The 16396-nt window shown below is 36.8% G+C and overlaps 1 protein-coding gene across 1 annotated transcript; it reads right to left on the bottom strand.

Annotated features, from left to right (window-relative positions):
* Window positions 1-798: 798 nt before the first annotated feature.
* On the bottom strand, window positions 799-15174 carry rfc1 (replication factor C (activator 1) 1). Its single transcript, XM_056265050.1, has 24 exons — window positions 15031-15174; window positions 14347-14454; window positions 14076-14142; window positions 13664-13765; window positions 13233-13540; window positions 13068-13142; window positions 12608-12685; window positions 12123-12455; window positions 11824-11931; window positions 9415-9594; window positions 9149-9253; window positions 8051-8438; window positions 7109-7218; window positions 6793-6907; window positions 6591-6679; window positions 5874-6011; window positions 5277-5372; window positions 5083-5181; window positions 4821-4975; window positions 3586-3703; window positions 3270-3415; window positions 2945-3158; window positions 2570-2752; window positions 799-1540 (listed from the first exon to the last, which is right to left on the bottom strand). The coding sequence occupies exons 1-24, from the start codon at window positions 15031-15033 to the stop codon at window positions 1445-1447; spliced, it is 3414 nt and encodes a 1137-aa protein (XP_056121025.1). The 5' UTR covers window positions 15034-15174; the 3' UTR covers window positions 799-1444.
* Between the last annotated feature and the right edge of the window lie 1222 nt (window positions 15175-16396).

Raw genomic sequence — 16396 nt, forward strand, 5'->3', positions numbered from 1 at the left:
ATATAAACTAAAATTGTCTTTTCCCTCAATAAATGTTTTTTGTTGAGGAACAGCTCAATAAACAAGAAACTTTTTAAATTGTGGATAATTTATCCTCATCAAAGAGGTTGAGAACCACTGTGCTAAACTATGAGTCTTTGACATACTACATATCAGCTGTCTTTTTGTACTGTAGTGCTTCACTGCATAGATTTGTACCATTGTGCGTTAATTTTCAGTCTTCAGTATGAGTAATATGAATATAACTGGCATAGCTTATGGCATAACTAACAGTGAGAGCTCACATTAAGCAGAATTATTTGTAAGTGTGGTTCAGTTACACATTTAGGTTATCATAAATCATGCAAAAAATGTTTATGAAACTATTTAAAGCAAGGCTGATATCATAAAAGAAGTATTTTCTGACTGTAACTCAGTAATGAATCATAAACATTGTGTTTGTATATGTTGTCAGATGCATTAAATATAAATCAGCACTTCACTGTGTCCGTTAGAATGACAATCAACATTCGTCTTTTTCTACTGTAAATTTACCTGTATACAAAATACATAATTTTATTGCTGTAAATAATTGTCTATTAAAGCCTTCATGTTAGACTAAATATTCTGCAATTTTAACTGCTGTTAAATAAAATACATGGACCTATGTACTGAGTTGTTTACCCAGATACTGTATATATCAGCAATTTAGCTGTTTTTACCATTCTGCGTCACAACCAATATGATCAATACTCGTGATTTGCATCATCAAGAAGAATGAACCATGGAGATAATTATGACAAGCAAACACAATACATCTCTACAACATAATTCTTGTTTTAATTTTTGAAATAGCACACATTAAGTAATTTACAGAATAATCTTTATAACACTCTATAAGTCTAGATCCAAAAGTGCTGCCATAGAAAACACTAAGAAAGGTATTATTTATATATCTGCAAGTATTCAAAGTAACAAAGGAAAAAAGCAAATATGACAGATACATATTTACATTGTGATTACTAAGCTGACATGCAGCAAAGTACAGTGGGTGTCCACATCTTTAGTGGAAGAGGGTGTATAATTGTGAACAGAAGGTAATATATTAAAATGCTCATGTATTTTGTCATGGGTGTTACATGAGTGAGATGACATTAAGTGCCCTTAATACTGTTTACCTTTAAGATGAATATAGCTTTAACGGCATGTGTTAACAGTATGATGCATGTGTCAAGTCTGATATGCTTGATGAATTGTGACTTCTGTGAAAATGTGTGGTCCACCCCCAGCGCCTGGTCCCCCTGCTGAAAGCAGCTTAAGCTGAGTGATGGCTTTCAGGAAGTGCACAAGTATGACTCACAGACAAAAAAAGTTCTGTTTATAGAGCTGATGTCATTCAGCCACTCACATCTTTATGAAAACAGAGAGAGTAAGGGTTTCTGTCTCAGACCCTCCTATGTTTATCTCAGTTCTTGGCCTTTCCTTTACCCCTGCCTTTCCCCTTCCCAGAAGCCCCTGGTTTCTCTTGCTTGACGTCTTTTGCTGGTTTGGCTTTCTTCTGCTGTAAGAGTGAAGAAAAAAAATATCTGGTGAATAATGGAGTAGCATTTTGAGTGATTTATAAATGGAATTTTGCCTATATGTAGGCGCTGATGGAATATAAAGGCTACTTCTGCATTTTCTGTGCTGAATTTGAACATAGTAAAATATGCTATGATTACTAACTACTAATAAGAGTGTAGTACTCTCAGTTGTGCTGTACGCAATAAAATTAGCCAAAATATTGAATAAGTTAATAATAACTTTAATAATATTTAATAAGTTATATGTAGTCTCAAAATGATGGGTGTTTGAATTCTGTGGGCTCAGATTCTCTGACAAACTTTACCTCTTGCAACAAACTATACTTGTTTGAAATGATAGTTAACCCCAAAAGGAAAAAAAAGGTCATAATTTATCCCTCAAGCTCACCCTCATGTTGTTCCAAGCTTTCTCTTTAAATTATTAAGACTCCTCTGAAGTCATAACAGATCCGTTTCTCAACTCACTGACTCAATGAACCAGTCACAGTGGTTTAAGAAGATTTGGAATAGAGAGCAACTTTTATGGTGCTTTTGTGACCTCTTTTTATGCCTGAAAGCTTCAGTCTCTTTGTAATTGTATGAAAAGGAGTGGAGATTCTTCACAAATTCACCTTTTATGTTCCAAGGAACAAGGGAATTCATACAGGTTTGGAACAATATGATGACGCAAGCGCTGAAAGCCTAAATTAAACCTATTCATTATATAAAGCGATCATGTCTCTTCGGGATTTATCCACTCATGGATGGATTACATTTTTTGAAGCATCAAAGTTTTGGTTGAGTTGACTTTAAGTGGAAGGACAGAAATCGAAACTTCATTCAAAATAACTTCATGAGTTTAGAAGATGAACAAAAGTGAAACAACATCAGGCCGAGTATTGATGACATCATTTACATTTTTGGGTGAACTATGCCTTTAAGTGTTCTCCAAATGAGATGTTATTAAGTTAACGTGATTGGAAAACTGATATATAAGTCGAAATGAAAGTGAATGTTTTGATATCTACCTTGATCATTGCATCTCTGGTAAGCCCATCGCCTTCTTCCTCTTCCTGGACCTGAGATTCATTGTCAAGCTCTCCCACAAGCTCAGGGTCAACAGCACCTTTACGGCTTTTCTTAACCACTTGTAAGGAGTACGGCATAAGATGGGATTCCTTATTGTAGGCTCTTGTAAATGCAGCTTTCACCTGCAGAAAGGGAAAAAAACAGAGCTGATGGGGATAAAGTGTGGCATACAGCACCTCCAGATGTTTTCCTGTTAAAACACAATTAACTCAGATGGAGCAGGCATCTGTCAAAGCAATGACCTGTCAACTGGACCACCGGTTTCTTGTCCTGGAGGATAACTCTACAATATGCTAAGAAAATCCCACACACACCTTGGAGTCTAGCTTAGAATAAGGATCCGGCTGTCCACCCCATGTGCTGATCTCCATCATGTTATCAACATCCTCTTTAATGATGTCATAATCATCCATGAGCTTCACGCTCTGATTGGCTCCTTCTGAACCGTGGGACTGAAGAGGCTCTAATATTGCGGAGCGCAAATATGGCAGGTAATCCAGATTTATTGCTTCCTTACTACTTAACGTCCTGCAGGATAAGAAATAGGCAAGCTTTTAAGAAAGCGAAAATGAGGTTTATAGACTTCATACCTCAGACATGGAGGAAAGAAGAGGGAGATAGAAGTGTGTGCTTTCTCACTTTAGGCTCATGTGTGAAGCCAGCTCCTGTATGATGCGGCTGTGTTTGCCAGCTGATGAGAACTTGCCCAACCAGCTGGGAAAGGTTGGAAACTGACTCATATAGCCACGCATCAGTTCCCCTGGCAATACGCTTGCATAAATTGCCTGGAAATAAATACACACAGATATATGAAAAACCTTAGTAGTTAAGTGAAAACAAACTATGTAAACAAGTTTTATGATAAAAATCTGTGCAGTAATATGACTTTATTCATGATTATCTTGGTGCTGCTACAGCATTCAAAGCTGTTGACTGAGGATTAGTCTGAGGTTACCTGTGTAGGAAGCAGAGACCAGGTCTGTTTGGAACGGATCTGTTTGTCCACTAAATCTCCATCGCAAATGCTGTCTGCTGTTTTACTCAACAACACCAGATGATTCTTCAGATTTCCCCTAATAAACATCAAATGTCACAATTATACAATCATGCTTTCATCTAACCTGGCCCTTGCCAGATGAATTTCGCTCCGCCTAGCTTCACTCACATCCATCTGGAACCTCTTCCATTGAGAGTGATTTCTCCAACCAACTTTATGGTTTAGCCAATCAGGACGCAGGGCGGGAGTTTCATAGATGTGACGTAGTGGAGAAGCGACCGTGAGACTGTTCTGATTCAGACAACAATGGCGGCTCGCATCGAGGAAACAAGCGTTAACATTGATGCTGTTAACATTGATTTCATCCGTGTTGTCCAATCTACCTAATATTGTTTCATTAAAAGAACATCAGAGAACGGCTCTTAAGGCTTTTGTTGGTGGAAACGATGTTATATAGATCAGTGCCTTCTCCCGACCGGATTCTTCAGCGTCACGGGTTGGCTTCGGTGTGAGTGGTTGAAATAGCACGTCGATAAAGATGACAGACAAGTGGCTTATCCAATCATATGCAAGGATTTTTGATAAGGCCCAGCCTTCTGAAACGCCATTTCAATGGATCGGTTCCAGATGGATGTGAGTGAAGCTAGGCGGAGCGAAATTCATCTGGCTAGGGCCAGGTTAGCTTTCATCTGCAGATAAAAAAGATTTTTTTAAATCTTATGAAACAAAACTGTTGGTGTGAGTTAGGGCTGGCCGATACATGGAATATAAGAGTTATTATTGCAATAATTCTGCTGACAAGATCAAATTTGTAATACTCTGTAAATATCGCAGTAATGTTAAAAGTCTAGCTTATTTTTCTATCTATCTGATATTTTTCTATCCTCTATTCTATCTGTAAAATGTCAATTTCGTATGTCAAAATAGATCTGTGCATTAGGTGTAAATACAAATGAATAGATCTGCATTTGTTCTACATAATGTGTCATTTGTTTCTTTGTTCTTCAAAAAAAGGTCTAATCTTCTTTTTATTCTGCATCACATCATGTATTCACATCATGTCTTTTTAATGTGGAGTAAATAAAACACATTTTTAAATGATCAAAGAGCAAATGTATTGAGATAAATATTGATTATCTTCCAAATTTGGGACAATATAGAGATTATCTATTGTGTATATGTCTAAAACTCACCCTGCGGCAGCTGGCCGGACATGCAGGTAGTTTTCTTGGACAAATAGTGGTGCTAAAGAGTAGTCATGAAAGAAAAGGTCTGATTTGTCAATCAAAGACATGTGGGCGGTTTCCTCTCCTGAAGCAAACACCTTCCGGCACACATCAAATGGACCCTGCATAACAAAACACAGATATTTTCATTCTATACAGTCTACTCATGTCATCAATGAGCCCATGCTCATAAAGTGAGCATAATGTATTTTACAGTGTGCGCATGTACCAGTTTCATGTCTTTCTTAGCGTTGTTAGCATCAGCTTTGGCCTGGTCATAGGTCATGACTTTGTCTTTAGCCGACCACATGCACAGATTGTGCAGGATCTAGATGTAGAAATATAATAACAAATGTTGCAATGTAAAACACAGGCTTCCGAATCAGTGATAAAAGGCAACAGATTTGTTTGTTAACATCATACCTGTCGAATATCCTGATTGGACGCCAGGATTACTTCATTCAGTGCTGGGGGTGGGATCTTCAGACCCTCTTTGAAAGCTATAGACATCATAGCCCCCTGATTGGGCAAAAAGGGAGCTTAAACATTTTTAAAATATACTTTACACAATAAGTGTAATATTTTTACTAAAATAAGATTTTTTTGGCTACACTTTATGTTAAAGTGTCCTTGGTAAAGTGGAATTACACAAAGTACTGAGTAATAAACTAAAAACATGTACTTACTATAAGGTTAACTGCTTGTAATTATGCATAAATTACCGTTATTATTACTATAGTAGGTACAGTACATGTAACACGTATAACAAACTCTAAAATAAAGTGTTTTTTTCAGTGATGACACATTTTTCAGCAATTATATAAAGTAGGGTTCAAAACCAGTGAAAATCTGGGATTTATTTTAATATTAATATCTTAAATGTTTCTAAACGATATGATGCAAAATCAATGAGAAATACTTAAGATTCTGCAATATTTCTAGTTCACCACCTAAATAAGCAAATGTGTGACTGATCAACAGTGATTGAATCTGACGATCATTTCAAATGCCAGTGAGTACCTTGATCTGCTCAACACGGGGTCTCTGAAACCGCAGGTCGTAGCAGTAGTTGGCCAGCGAGCGGATCTTCTGATGATTGCGGTCATTACACATGCAGATGATGGGAATCTTTGACTGCTTTATCAGACCAATCATCTCCTGTGTGGGTCAAAGGGCAAAGCACAAGTGTCAAAAACCACAATAACTCTCTGAAAACACTGGTGTTCACTGTTCAGAATAGCATACTACTCTTACCAAGGCTGCACTATGTAATATATACACTGTGCAAAGTGTGTACATTTTCTGTATGCACAGAATACTCAGAAGACCAACTACATTTGCTCAAAATGAGCAGTATTCAACAGAGCTTACTGAATGGATTACTGTATTCCACATTGCAATGACTTGACCTTTTATTTCCCGTACAGCATAATTGCATGTCAAACTCCAAATTCATAAATAAAAATTCCAAAATCACCATTTTTATTTGTATCTATGATACCAGGGCAATGAGAAGTAGAATTCTACAGTTTGAAACATTTATTGTGGACAAAGCCAACCGTTTCAGAATCTAATTTAAAAAAATGTAGGCAGTATATAATATATACTGAGCTAGTGCTCCATCCACACAGCCACTGAACCTTAAGTATTTAAACACCATCATGACCATTTTTGCTCCTTGAGCACCACCTCTGGTAAAGAGAGATAATGCAATTGAATGTGAGTGTATACGTCTACCTGTATTCCTCCTCTGTCTTCATTTCCTGCCATCCCGTCCACCTCGTCCATTATGAGGACATGTTTACTGCTCACTGTCTGAGATGCACCTGACACCATTAAACACAAAAACATACTGTGTTTATATTATAATCACCAAGTTTAACTCCAAGCCATTTTACAGATGCTACCTGCTGAATTAGCTATTAATTAAGCTAATTACCAGTATAGAAGTTCTTAATGCTGGTGTTGTTGAGTGATTCTGCGATCACTTCCTTTAAGCTGTTCTTACTGCGGGTGCAGCTCGCATTCATCTCCACGTAGCTGTAACCCAACTCCTACAAGCACATATGGAACTCTATTAATGCTTTACCCAATGCAACGAAACTGTAAAACAGACACAGCATTTACAATCATTCACTAATGACTTGATCCTTGACCCAATGCTAAACACTTTAAAACGATTTCACAGACTGTTTTTGAAACACAGTCAAACTAAATATTATGCTATATGTATTAATGAGTGAGACTGAACTGACCTCACAGACGAGAGCAGCAGTAGTAGTCTTCCCAACACCAGGAGGACCAGATAACAATGCAGCCTTAAATCCAGAACCATCATCTTTACTCCCAAACTTACCAAATTTGGCTGTTTCACACAGAGAGAGAGAGAGAGAGAGAGAGAGAGAGAGAGAGAGAGAGAGAGAGAGAGAGAGAGAGAGAGAGAGAGAGAGAGAGAGAGAGAGAGAGAGAGAGAGAGAGAGAGAGAGAGAGAGAGAGAGAGAGAGAGAGAGAGAGAGAGAGAGAGAGAGAGAGAGAGAGAGAGAGAGAGAGAGAGAGAGAGAGAGAGAGAGAGAGAGACAAGAACAATGACATTTGTGACAACGACAATGACAACAAACAGTGCATTTGAATAAACACATTCTGTAAGGTTGGAATGGCATGCACCATTAAAATAAACATTATGCTGTGACTCTTAGTGTAAAATCTGGTGCATATGCTCATGGTCAAGTCAAGTGCACTGCATTACAGGAAACTGTACTCTGGTTATATAATGGTAAAAGTAGAATTGATGTATTATAAGCATATAGAACTTGCATACTGGTAGTATGCCATTCCAACACGGGTAGTTGACATGAAATTGAGCAGATGCCGCAGTATGACATCATGCTAAACTCTATATAAACCATCTAAAACAACATTTACAATTCTTATCTTATACAATTAATATTACCTTATATTAATTGAGCGACTATATGGGAAATTAGTAGTACTTTAAAAAAAATGCATTTCTCATACTATGTGACCTTTTTAAATTAACTAGTCAAGTTGAAAAACTATTAAAGATAAAAATAATACACACATTTCCTAATCCATATTTTTAACGTAAAATCTTGATGTTGATGATCATAGGTTATATGTCAGCTACCCAATTATCAACGGTCATGTGAACACAGTAAGAACAAACTCTAAATACTGACGTGGTGCTTTTGTATTGCCGATGTGATGTTTATGCCAGTTCTGTAACCAGCGCAGAAGCTTGTTGGCACAACTCTGATCCCCCTGCTGTCCAATCAGGTTCTTCAGACTGCGGGGGCGGTACTTATCCACCCACAACAGGCTGCTCCCATCATTCGGTGGGGTAGAGTGGGATACAGGGGATGCTGTCTTGGTTTGATCATAGCTCAAACTCTTTTTGACCTCTGAACGAGAGGCCCCACGTGTGCCAGATTTAGAGGCAGAGCCAGGCTTAGACTTCCGCTCTGAAGGGCTTCTCTTGTTGGGACTGGGCCCTTGTGGTGTGGCTTTCTTGGTTGGAGGAGTGGGCTTGCCTCTAGAGTCTGGAGTCCTTGTCTTAGAGGATTTATTCTAGAATATAGAAGATAGACAGACAGCTCATCACAATATGGGGAGAAAAACGGACATACTTTGTATGCGTTATTTAGTTTTTCTGCTGCAATATATATTGCGAAATGAAAAAATACAGAACATTTTGACCAGATCAATTGAATAGCTATATTTGGAAATAATTATTGATTGGGGTGATTTCGTTAGGCAGTGCATAGAAATAAAAAATAATATTAAAAAGCTGAAAAATAACATTTTACATTGAAGACTTTGTGGGTATGAACCATCTATTTAGGGCTTTGGTTAAAACTGTAAACATTTGTGGGGGTTCAAAATAATGGTATACCAATATTCTGCCAAAATAAAAGGTTGAGGATTTGATGTGAAAAGCACAAGGCTTTGAACACAAGGGAAGATTTTAAAGACTTAAATATTTGTATTGTAACTCGAAGTGTTAGTTGGTTCTTGTAAAGAGTGACCTCATGTGTAAAAACACCCCTAAAAGTAAGCATTTCTATTAGCAATAGAGTCTAATGTGTCTGGATGTCTCAGCAGTAGCAATACGACACATGTTCATATAAAATGTCACCCTTCGCAGTATGACTTTGAATAAACACCAATATCGTATACCATATACCGCAATATCGATTTTATTTAGTTAAATATTGTGAGGCTCCAGTGGGCAGTGAGTGCAAGTGAAAGAACAGGAGGGTTGATGGGAGCTACTTTACCTCTGCCTCTGCCGCAATCTCGTATTTAGACTTCTTGCCTGGTTTGGTTCTTATAAGTTCCAACAACTCATCTTCATTAATGATCTTAGTGCCAAAACTCTCCGCCTAAAGGATAGACATTGAAGTTACGTTAGCACATAATGTTAAAATAAAACTAAACTAAACATAAATAAAAATAAAATTAAAAGGGTAATTTATAAATACATTGAAAAAGAAGCATACAGAAAAGTCAAGTTCGAATAAAGAGAAATAATAAAAATTAGGACCTTCTCAGTCTTTGAAACTCCACTGTCTCGTCCCAGAACAAGGTAATTGGTTTTACGGCTGACGTTTCCCGTGACTTTGCCGCCATATCGCTCTATTAGAGACTTAGCATCATCCCTCTCCATAGACTCTAACACACCAGTCAACACAAACACACAACCCTCCAGGCAGTTCTCTGCTCCCTAAAACATGCACATAACATTGTTTAAGCAGCTTAAAGGGGCTATATGTAAGAATTTTCATGTATTAATCGCTTTTTTATTGCCAATGCATAAACAGCTAGTAACGAAACTTTAAAAAAATGAGATCTTCCCCGACTTCCTAGGCTGTTTATAAAAGCTTGTAGACTAATTTTTATGTGGAGAACTCAGGACGTTTTCCGGGAAAATCGAAAGGATTGTGGCGTTTACGTGCCCTCCCGAGAGACTCTCTTTAGTTCTCTACAGCGAGAAAGTGTGTAGCTAATGTTAGCTTAAAGATGGAGGCCACTAATGTCAACACATTAAAATTAAAAACTTTGCTGTTTCATAGTAACAGTGACATGAACAATGTTAGAGGCCGTTCAAACAGAACGCGTTTTTCCATTCCACTGCTCTACTTTTTTTGGAATAGCATATCAAATTAATGAAAGTATGAAATATACAAAATCCTATATAAAATCGTTTAGTTTAAACATGCTCAAATAAATAGCCTTGATATAGTTCTGTTATGTTTTGTTTAATATTTGTTCTGAGAATAGATATGATTTTCTTTTCCTCACCGGAATTGAGGAAATTCTTAAAGCAATTTTAAGAAAGCATTCTATGCGTATGTTGTGTGTATTTAAAGCCTGTCAATCAACATTTGAGCGCCATCCTTAGGCTAATTAACGCAAGGACATCTGCCAAAAGCGTGTCTGCATTAGTTCAGCAATTAGAATATATTACAAAGCTTACTAAATCTTTATCATAAAATAGCGCTAAGACCGAGAATCTGCACTACCTAAATGTACGGTCAGGAGCAACTATTGCTTCTAAGCGAAGAATGAAAAAGAACTTCGCCGTGAGTATAGGGATCTCCCAGTCACGTGATCCCTAGCCGCGTGTCAGCCATTTTGACGGAATACATCCGTCGGCTACTCAGTGGTAATAGATCTATTGCTGTGTGGGTAATATATATTTTTAGTATATTATTATACTAATAATATAATTATTAGTATAATTATTTTTATAATTAGCCTAAATATTGCAATACTTTGCGCTACAGTATTGATATAATTGCGTGTGCAAAATATCTCGATACTGAACAGAATCGATTTTTCCCCCCCACCACTATCTATTATTAGCGCAGCGGCCGTCAGCTAACTCTTCACGTCATGTCATCGCACTTATTATTAGCATCACAAAAAGAAATATAAAAGAGGAAGATAAAGGAATTAGGAATCATAGATCCATATGAAGCACCACAAGTTCTTTTTACAGGCATTAAATGTGTAGAAAAACTTCCTGACATTGAGTTCGGTGACATTTACAGCTACCTTATTCACTTCCCATCACTTCCCATCACGCTGCACCAGAGCTTCATTAAAAGCATACAAAAGCTTAGCAGGCTATCTATCGGTATCACGAGCCCGGATGGGTCAGCAACTCTTTGATTTGGACGCCAGCGGGGAAGGATTTTTCAATCATCACCGCAAAGGTTGGTCAATGTATTTTTATCACCAAATTATAGTACCTGTAATAATTTTTAAACTGAGTTTACAGGGATAAACACAAAACAAAATCACCAACAAGATTAAGTGTATCTTAAATGAATTTGTTGAATCTAGTTTGATCCAAGAAAAACGAAATAATATGCTTATATACTTTTTTATACTTGTAAATATCATACTACAGTGACACTGACTGTCAATGTAGTATATGATAAACTGTCATTGAGACTGTTGTCTCAACCTGTGTTTCTAACGATTTATAAGAAGTGTAAAATAAAATACAAGATCAGCTTTCGGTATATTGATATTCCTTTTGTATGATCACGTATCTGATCGCATCCAACTGCACAGCATCGCTCGGGCATGATAGGAATATTTCGCGACGAGCTGTATTATCACCGGCGGTTTAGCATTTTCTATTCCGTCAAGATGGCTGCTCCAAATGGCGTGACGTCACGCGGGACATCCCTATATCTTAGGGCCTTGAATCGCGTTCAGTCTCTTGTACATTACGGAGTGTGTGCACGAGCGTGAGTACAGGCAATAGTTGGTGGCTGCAGTTCACTTACTGGCCACTGGTGTCACTAATAACTGGAGTTTCTGAATTCTACATTTAGCCCCTTTAAAGGTCAAGTATAATTTGATTCCTGAAATATATTCATAAATAGCAATGAGACGATAGGCCTTCAGTTGTCAACATGAGTGGTTTAGGTGTTTTTACCTGTGGTACATCTTTAGACCCCAGAGCTCGTGGTCCTTCTCTGTTCAAAAAGTTACGGTAGGCTGATGAATTTGCCCGTTTTTTCTCAAGATCCTCAGGACTTGTATTCTGAAATATTAGAGACAAAGGTTTGCTCACTAGAGGTTTTCAGGCCATATTTATAGAAAAGCATTGTATAAATACAAAATAAAAACTTAAAATACCCTTAAAAAAACACAATAACAAATCTTACATTGTCTTTTCGAATATCTTCTAATATAAAACAATCCTGAATCAAGCAGCATATGCAAATTAAATACCTCTGGTTTTGTTGGTGAAGTTTTACTAGGTTCACTTTTAGGTGTGGAAATACTTCTTGATTTTGTCATTCCCGTGGAAACACTTCCTGTTTTGGGCGTAGCTGCCTGCTCTGAGCTAGCTGGTGAGATGGGCTCTTTCTTAGGAGAGATCTTCATTTTCTTTTCAACCCTTTTCCTTTGCTCATCCTCTTCATCCTGTCGTTTTTTCATCTGAGCCAGTTTGGAGCTGGTCTTCACAGGACTTGTTTTAGGCGATGGGTCCTTTTTAGGTTTGGTGTCTGAGGAAACTGCCTGAGAGCTGCTCTTGGAAGGGGAGAGAGAGTCTACCCGAGCCTAGGAAACAAAAAGAATTGTGTAACAAACCAAAAAAACATGGCTTCGTTGGCCACACCACGTGATTTTTGTGGACATTTGATTATGCAGACAAAAGGTTTTCAAATATTAATAGAGTTAAGACAAACTAGACATGTATCCAGCTCACCAACCTTTTTCGGTAAGGGAGCTTCATCCAACATGGCTAATGTTTTTGCAAATTCCTCATCATCATGAATCTGCTTTTCCAACTAACACACACAAACAGGTTCTGCATTACGCATTTATTTATACATACAGAAAATTAACAATTTCTCCATGATAATAAACTAGATATGAAAAAGTGACTACATTAACATGCATTTTCAGATTAAGGTATATTCTATATAAGCCTTTATTCTGAAAAAGCTATTGTCATGAAGATTCACGCTTGCATGGTCTTGTGGAAATCTTTTGTGCTTGACAATTAGTTCAATTCATTTTTAGTAATTCTGAATTATAATTCAGCTCATTAACTCTCATTCATGATTCATGTCCTTGATTATAGAACATAATACTGTACATTTTTTATATGACCAAATTCTGATTAATATAGGTACATTATCGTGCATTTGTCATGTGTCCTAAACCAACCTCAATGTCTTCATCCATCTGAAGTTCTTTTGCAATGGCTTCATCACTGAGCGACTCATCAGTTTCCTGTGTGGGCTGGAAGAGACCGAACACTGATGAGTTTGAATTTTTCAACACATTAAGCGCACACGCAAACACACACTTTTATTCACTCTCTCTACTCACTGCCTTCCTTTTGGCGCTGGTACTGGCCACCATTTTCTTCTCTGACCTCTGAACACTTGAGCTCCCAAAGAATGCCATTACTGAGGTGGGCTTCAGTTTAGGTGGGGTTGGTGTGACCTTTGTTGATACGATGGGCTGAGAACTCTTCACACCTCCCTTTGAGATCGTGTTTGGGGCTTTGATTGGAGATTTATTAGGGGAAACTTTCGCTTGTTTTGCTTTTCCTGAATTTGAGACCGTCTTGCCTTTAGCAGTTCCATTTTCTTTAGGTTTGTGCGGTTTCAGAGTCACAAATGTATCATCTGAATCTGGAAAAATAAAACAAGGACAAAAAAAAGAAAAGAAAAAAAGGAATACAAATTGTGATATACACGTCATATTCACACAGCATTATATTATACATGAGGCAATTTGCTCGCCGACTCCCTCACCAGAATCAGACACGAAAGTTACTGGTTGTTTCTTCATTGTGGGGGCAGGTGTCTCTTTAGTGCTCTTTTTGGTCTTCTTCTCCTTCTTGTCTTCCTCAGAGTCTACGATAAGATGAGAGAAATATTGTGATATCAGATTCCAAGACTGTTAAGGAGATGGGTTTTTTTTGGAAAAATATTTAGTTTCTATTAAATTAGATTATAAAAATTTTCCCAACTCATTATAGTACTGTATTTATTTACTTTAATGTAATTTTTATTACAGACAATCAAGCACTTCCTTGCAGCCCCCTGTTTGAAAACCCCTGGTCTAGGGTATTTTTAATCCTCAATAACCACCATGTCTTAACAAAGTGAACATAATGGTCATCATCATAATTGTACCAATACTTGATAAATGCCGTTTACAAACCTGAATCAATTATGATTCTTTTCTTTCGTTTTCCAGTGGGTTTCTCATCAGATTTGGGACTTTTGATCTAAAGAAAGAGAAAAGGAGTTATTGTATAACACTGCAGGATGCATTAAACATCAGCATGCAAATTCATGTTAATAAAGAGAATATGAGAATTAACTTATATTGTAGGTGCCATCTCATATTAATAGATATATTAATAGATATAGTACAATCACAGACCTGTCACGGAAATAAATGACAAATGTACGTTAGACCGCTGTTCTACCTTAGTTTTTGATTTCTGTTTCTTCTTCTGTTCTTCATCAGTGCTGGTGCTTTCATTTGAAGGTTTGGACGCCGCAGGTTTGGTGGACGAAAAAAACCTCCGGATGTCCTGAAATGAGCATAAGTGAATTAGAAAAATATACTATAAACATTTTATGCAGTTTTACATAAGTTCCATTACTAATAACATGGATTCTTAAACGTGCTGCGCAGAGCAACTACCATAGAAACCCCAGGCTGAGTTTGTTCAGTTGCATGTTTACGTTTCAAAGTTGACAATAACAAACAGGAAGCAGGTGCTTCGTTGATACCAAAAACACAGACATCTGTGCTGTATTGTTATACAGTAACACAACAGCTCATATTGGCCTGTCTGTTGGGATACAGTCGACTTGGATCGTTAAGTTCTCCACACTTTTTAAATGCTTAAATGTTGCTCGAACCAGACTTAAACAAATAATCTCGTGATACTAAATGACGTAAACATGGACTGCCAAGTTCATGAATAGCCTTTGTATGTTTTTTTCTTTTTGTAGCTCTGGTCTGTTAACAAACACGTAACGTTAAAGGCTGCAAGTTTGAGCTAACTGCTCTTTCTTTATCCAAACAGCCTTATTAACTGCATTGAGCTCGTCTCTGATTGCATATTTTTTTATATAGATGGTGCACTGATAAGGCCACTCACCATTTTTGAGCATGTGTCAATATCGTTTCTTTATTTTTGGACAGATTGCGGGACAGTAGTGCTTCTCCAGTCCTCTTTGGCGCCAATGATACTCAACGCAGGCGCAGCGTGATGACGGAGCGCAGATGGAGGAAGAGAGAGACAAACCACAAACGCGCGGATAAGATTCGGCTGGTGTGTTGATACTCCACATTGTAAATACAATAATAATTCATTGCAACAAATATTGTATAACAAACTAAATCATACTTAGAGGTATCGTATATGATTGTTTATATAAATATATATATAAAAATATGATGCCTAGCTGTTATTAGAAATTAATTTGAATGAAAACTGCTTTCTGTAAAGATGAAAATGAACCTGAAACTTTTTGACCCCAAACTTTATACAATCCGTGTGCGAGGGATCTCCATTCTCAAATTTTTAAAAGGCATCTATTGTTTCTGTATAAAGGTCCAATTAAAAAATATAAGACAATTAATACAAAATATTATAATTATTAGGAAAATAAATATTTACTTTCCATTAGGTTAATAAGCACATTTCTTACACATAATAGCACTGTACTGTTAGATGTATTCGTATGTATGTAAATATGTTTATTTCCACATTTATTTAACTTTTCTTATTTAAATGTCATTTTTGTTTCTCTTATTTATTTTAATCTTTTTTTTATAATGTAGTTTTTCTCTAAACATTTCCAGACTTTTTTATGTTCTGGAATGTAAGTTTCCATAGTCTATGTATGTTCAAAACATAAATATCAAAATATCATAAAATCATTTACAGATTATTTATGGCTCCCGTGTTAAATGCATAATAGTGACAAATCTAACCCTCATAATGCATTCAGGGGCCATTTGTATAAAGGAGCTCAGAGTAAATTTGTCTTAAGTGTGTCACAATTCTGTGACTTCATTTTAGTCTCATTCCTAGACTTAAGTATGATTCATAAAAGTTTCTGTGTTAAGACGGTCTCAGCTCCTAATTTATTTAAGAGTGCTGGAGAGGTATCCTAATCTAGTTAGGAGTAACAAGATGGCAGCAGAAAAGTGCAGACACTTTTTCCTATAATGATATAATGTACTGGAGTTATGATGACAGGGAGTTAATAAAACGATACAAGCTTGATAGTCAAGATAAGAGTTGTTGGAACTCAATTTTATACTACTACCAGTATTCTCTTAATGGCCTTTCTTTAGATTTGACTTTTCCCCCACTTTATTTATTAACTTGTATCGTGATTTCATTCCTTGATTTTATTTTTTCTTGTTTATATACCATTGGATTTAAATAATTGAAATCTATCGTTCTTGGGTTGTTCATTTAAATTAGTTGTTTTTAATATGCTGTGGACTGCCAC

The sequence above is a fragment of the Rhinichthys klamathensis genome, unplaced genomic scaffold (genome assembly GCF_029890125.1).
Source record: "Rhinichthys klamathensis goyatoka isolate OS25496 unplaced genomic scaffold, OSU_Roscu_1.1 h1tg000229l_1, whole genome shotgun sequence".
NCBI classification, from domain to species: Eukaryota; Metazoa; Chordata; class Actinopteri; order Cypriniformes; family Leuciscidae; genus Rhinichthys; species Rhinichthys klamathensis.